The sequence below is a fragment of the Triticum urartu genome, chromosome 2A, assembly GCF_056163025.1.
Source record: "Triticum urartu cultivar PI428250 chromosome 2A, HENAU_Tu73, whole genome shotgun sequence".
Taxonomy (NCBI): domain Eukaryota; kingdom Viridiplantae; phylum Streptophyta; class Magnoliopsida; order Poales; family Poaceae; genus Triticum; species Triticum urartu.
The window spans coordinates 715,026,275-715,031,324 of NC_141874.1; the positions used below are offsets into that span (position 1 = coordinate 715,026,275).

The 5,050-nt window shown below is 47.8% G+C and overlaps 1 protein-coding gene across 1 annotated transcript; it reads left to right on the forward strand.

Moving 5' to 3' along the window:
- Positions 1–1,677: 1,677 nt before the first annotated feature.
- Positions 1,678–3,115, forward strand: LOC125538080 (uncharacterized). Its single transcript, XM_048701384.2, has 3 exons — positions 1,678–1,913; positions 2,101–2,330; positions 2,450–3,115. The coding sequence occupies exons 1-3, from the start codon at positions 1,730–1,732 to the stop codon at positions 3,113–3,115; spliced, it is 1,080 nt and encodes a 359-aa protein (XP_048557341.2). The 5' UTR covers positions 1,678–1,729.
- The last annotated feature ends 1,935 nt before the right edge of the window (positions 3,116–5,050 follow it).

A 5,050-nucleotide genomic window follows, 5' to 3' on the forward strand; every position in this document is an offset into this window, starting at 1 on the left:
GCCCACCCAAAACTCGCCCGTGTGCGTTCCCGCCCGGTGCTAGCTGCCCACATTCATTCCGTTGTAGAGCGGCTGCTCCACAATGACACCGGCCCAGAGTGGACGTGACCTCTCACTCGCACTAGCATTGAAGCGGCGCGCAGGCCGAGAGAGTCGGCCGCGCCTGTTTAATGCTGGAGTGACGTTTGTTGTACATGATGCGACAGATATCTACCACACCCGTTTACTGCTTGTCCGTATGTATGCCACCATTAAGCAAGCTCGTCCGCCAAGGAACCAACTCTGTCACCGTGCATTGACTCACCCGGACGGTTGGCCTCATCAGAATCCACTATTTAAAGGCGATCACAACCGGCTAAACTCCACATCACAACACTTTCGCTCCACATCCTCCTCCTCCCTCGCACCGCATCCACCATGATCGCAAGCTCTAGCGGGATGTGGCAGAGCATGTCGTCGGAGCAGAAGCACGAGGTGGCCACCCTTGCAGCGGCATGGCAGACCCGCCGCACATAACTGGTCAAGCACAAAATGCCGACCAACTTGCCCGAGGTCTCTGACGACGACCCTACAGGCTCCGAGGATGACACGGTGCCGGACCCTGCGCTGCTGCATGCCGGACCGGCCATGGAGCAGGCGCACTATGACGTCGTCATGGCAGATGGGGAACAGCCTGAGCCGGCTCTTATGTTGGCGTTCCGACAGTCGTAGGAGGAGCAGAGGTACAACATGTTCCTCCTCAAGCAGCACCGGCAGACAGAGGGCCAAATGTAAAGCAAGCGCGCAAGCGAGGCGGCCATGGCGAACCTGAACTTCGTTGCGGAGCAATGGGCGCTCTATGAGGTCGCGCGTGCTCAAGGCGCCGCTTGAAACGCAAAGCCGGCACAGCTGGACGCGACCGCGGCCGCACACGCGCTGGTGGTCGAGGACTCCAACGCCGCCAGCTGCACGTCCTACGCATCGCCGTCCAATTTTCGGGGGCACATGTGGCAGGTGGTTAGTGACGGACCGTCCACGTCCATCATCGACCTCACGTCCACCGACGCCAACGACGGATAGGTTGCGGACTCCTCTGAGATGGATAGGGCATGGGAGATGGCAGGGCATTGTGTCCCAAGTGGGCCGGTCCATCTTCCATGTTCTACTCTTCCTCGTCGGAGACCGCATCTCCACTTGACTGGTCTTGAACCCACCACTGCTCATGGAGATGGCAGATGAAGGACGTGGTTGCCTATGTGGAATACAAAGGAAGTGGGCCACGAGGGCGCCATATAATAGGTTTAGGGTCCGGCCGTTTTTTTAATGAAAAATGTTCAAAATGTAATGAATTTCATTTGGTTCATATGAAAATCCATCGTGTTTGCATGAATTTTGTCCGGTTAGTTGAGCGAACGTTTACGAGAGCAAATTTGCAAGTCAGCCTTGAAGATGCCCAAAATAGAGATAAAGAAGAAAAACGGTCGAGATTGTATTATTTTCAATGGCACGTACGGTACGTATCCGATTGGGGCCGGTGCTTCTGGATGTCCTTAACCGGGTCGGACAGGGCTGGTTATAAGGCTCGCAAGATAAATATATATGATCATATACCACCCTGATCACGTCTTCGGTAGAAACCCTAAGTTCCAATCTGGTCGAGAGAAAATAGCCGGAGGAAGAATCGCCGGAAGTGGACGAGCTGGGCAAACGGAAGCAGATAACTATCGAGGAGATTGGTCCAGCGACGTCCATGGCCGAACCCATATCTTCCGGCAGATTGGAAGTTGTTGACGAGATGGACATAGGCAAATCAGTCCAAGAATTAATCATGGAGAAGGAGGAGATAGCCGCTGAGGAAGAGGATTTCGCTTGCTACAGAAGGGCCTGGGAATCTAGACGGGGACCCGAGGGGTGCAGTTTCTTCCAAGACATAAGTGAGTTAACATGCATGCACTTTTAATATTCTTTAGGTGCTAGTTTTCAATTCCTCCCATCCTTTTACCTTTGATTGATCGACCTTCCTTGTACAAGCGGCAAGGGAATATATTTGCCCTTTTGCTTATCTAAGACTAGTTCATGTTTGTTTTCTAACACATGCTTCTCTTTGGTGCTTGCATGCAGCGCAATTGAGCTCCATGCACTTCACACACTTGACACCTAAACCCAGCTTAGACGATGCTATCATCGCGGAGACCTTGCAGATCCTTTCCATTAAACTAACAGAAATTAAAGGTGGCTTCAAATTGCCATTGTCTGTGTATGGTGTGGTTGCTGCTCGGGACAGTGTCGATAACAATCGCAACCTTCTCTTCGCGCACAGTAGGATAACGCCCCAAAGAATCAGGCAACACGTACGTATAATATCTTTGCTTTCATTTTTTTGGGGGTATATTTCTGCACATGTCTCCCTGAGTTTTTTTTCATCTCTTGTTGATTAGTAGTTAACGGGGTGATTGACGAATGCTTGCAGAATCCATATTTGCGCTTGATTGGGCCGTCTCGTGCAATTCTCTGCAGAGACCCTGTTCGCTTTGAAATTCAGCTAAAAGTTGAACGTGGAGCAGTGTCTCGAGATAGAGCATTGATCAGCGCAACTCGCGATTTCTACGCTCGTCATCCTGGTGTGCATACCATCTGCTTCGAGAACCGCTTCTGCAAAATAGAGTTATGCGTCGAGCGGCTTGTGGAGACGATCCAGGCCACGATCTGCAGTGTCCGTGTTGTTAAACAGGGGACACGGCAGCGCGTTGAAAGTCGATGCCGAGTTTCTTGCTCGACAACATCATACTCATGCAAGATCATCAATGGTAAACCTACTTATGTTGCTAATGCCCCATCTGGTGAAGTCGTGCTGCTTGATCGTTTTAAAAAAGCAATGCCCGGTGGTTCAGAGGGCTACCTTGATCTGTCGAGGCGTGTGGTCTCTGTAGAACATGAAGGCAGCCTGAAAGTTGTCGTACAGACTTGCTCGTCATCCGGTGATATCATCGCAGAAGGACATGTCTCCTTGGCATCCAAATATTTTGGCTTCAGCCAGAAGAAATTCAACGTTGATGATGCTGAGCTGGAGGTAACCGTTGCTTGGTCCCTCCTTGTTGTGGACAAGGACGATATCGTGAGACCGGTGTTTATTTGAAACCTCCAAGCACTACACATGTGGAGGCAATTGTTTACCTAAAGACGTCAGCCGGACAAGACCAACCAACATTGTTGGAAGTTTGCCCAGGGCATCTTATCGGAAGCTTGGCTATATACTCACTCCGTCCCAAAATAAGTGTCTCAACTTTGTACTAACTCTAGTGTAAAGTTGTGCTAAGGTCAAGGCACTTATTTTGAGACAAAGGAAGTATAACTTATGTTGTGTGATTCGATTATGACTTTAAAGTAAATATTATCTGCCCTGTATAACTGCTATGTTATCCGACTATTCTCAGTTATGTTGTGCGACGGACTTTTAACTTGGAGTCTGATTTTGTGCATGGGCCTTGTCTGTTGTTACTTGTCACTCAACTTTTTATTCTGGTAGTACTTTGAAAAATTCAAAATTCATTGTACTGTAACCACACGGAAAATACTTTTCTGCTTTGCAGAAAGATTCGAGACTTGCCTTTTTCAATTGGACATTTTTTTTCATACGCCTCCTGGAAAAGGAGGCGGGAACACATCGGAACATAGTTCGTAATACAAAAGTTCTCAAAAATCAAATAAAAGAAAGATGAAAACAAACGTAAGCAATCCTGGCACAGCAGGGTGAAAAGATGAAGTCGCAAAAACGGCTGCTGACGGAAACAACGTGCAGAATGCTCCCTCTAGTAGACAACGAACAAAGATTGGTAAAAAAAAAAGGGCGCCCTAAGATCGGTCGCCTCGCGAGCCGTCCAATCTGATGAATTAAGCAATTGAGGATTATCTACTACTATTGCAGCACATGTTGAGTTGCAGAAAATTTCTGTAACACCGGTTATGTTACATTTTTTTTTGCAAGCTAGGTCAAGTTGCAGATTATTTTTGCAACAGATGTCTTGTTACAATTTTTTTTTTGTAACATAGAACTTGTTGCGATTTTATTTTGCAACATAGGGCTTGCTGTTTTTTTGACGATAAAGATCTTGTTACTGTTTTTTTTTTTGCAATAAAGACCTTGTTGCAGAAACTCGTTGTAGTGGACATTGAGCAGCAAGAAGCGACCATGTCGACCGAAACAAAGGCCGGTGCTCCCTTGGGGCGGCGGGGTCATGGTGGACGCAACTTCCCGCGATGGACGCAAACGCTGGTGCTTCCCCGGGATGGCCGATGCAGCTTTAGTATGGGCGCACCGCGACAGCCGACGCTCATGGTGGAGGCAGGCGGCAGCGGTGGCGGGTCGCCGGCGTGTTGCCGGCGGCGAGCATTGGTAGTGATGGTCGGAGCAGCGCGAGGAGGTGTGAGCTTGACAGAGAGCTCGGGAGGAGCACAGGTGACGACTGCACTCAAAGGAATCTAGATCCAGATCCCGCAACACAACAATTGTTGCGGTGTGAAGATTGCAACAACAACTGAGTTGCAAAACTTAGTCTAGTAATACGTTGCTCCTAGCTATCTGATTAAATAAGATCCAATGGCCAGGGTGGCGGTAGACACACGCATTGTTATCTGTCGGGCGATCCTAATCCTTTGCCCCCAAAAAAACTACCAGCCGCTGTATAAAAGGTAAAAGGAAGATAGTACTCCATCCCTTCCTGTTTATAGGTGTTATCTTAAAATTTTAGTTTTTCCGTTTTATAAGTCTCAATTTGATTGTCCCCTTATTACATGTTCAGATTTTAAGGTGTATTAAATTGTTGAAAGCAAGGATAAAGAGAAAATTGACCAATGCATGTAAAAGTTCTTGGTCATTTATTGTTTATGCATGCATGCATGCATTGCAGTTACTAATGCATTGGTAAACATAACTTTGTCAGAAAAATGAGTGCATTAATTAAGTAATTTTGTAAACTATAAAAATTATTCCACCACTTACCATCTATCTCGGTGAGATTTTGAAATTGTGCCCTGTAAACTGGAAGGGAGGACGTGTTTTGCCATCCAACGC

Excerpts from the sequence above, each read along its gene's own strand:
- LOC125538080 (XM_048701384.2), top strand. The coding sequence starts at position 1,730 with ATGGCCGAACCCATATCTTCCGGCAGATTGGAAGTTGTTGACGAGATG. Across the intron at positions 1,914-2,100 it reads CAGTTTCTTCCAAGACATAA|CGCAATTGAGCTCCATGCAC; the intron begins GTGAGTTAACAT and ends GCTTGCATGCAG. Across the intron at positions 2,331-2,449 it reads CCCAAAGAATCAGGCAACAC|AATCCATATTTGCGCTTGAT; the intron begins GTACGTATAATA and ends GAATGCTTGCAG.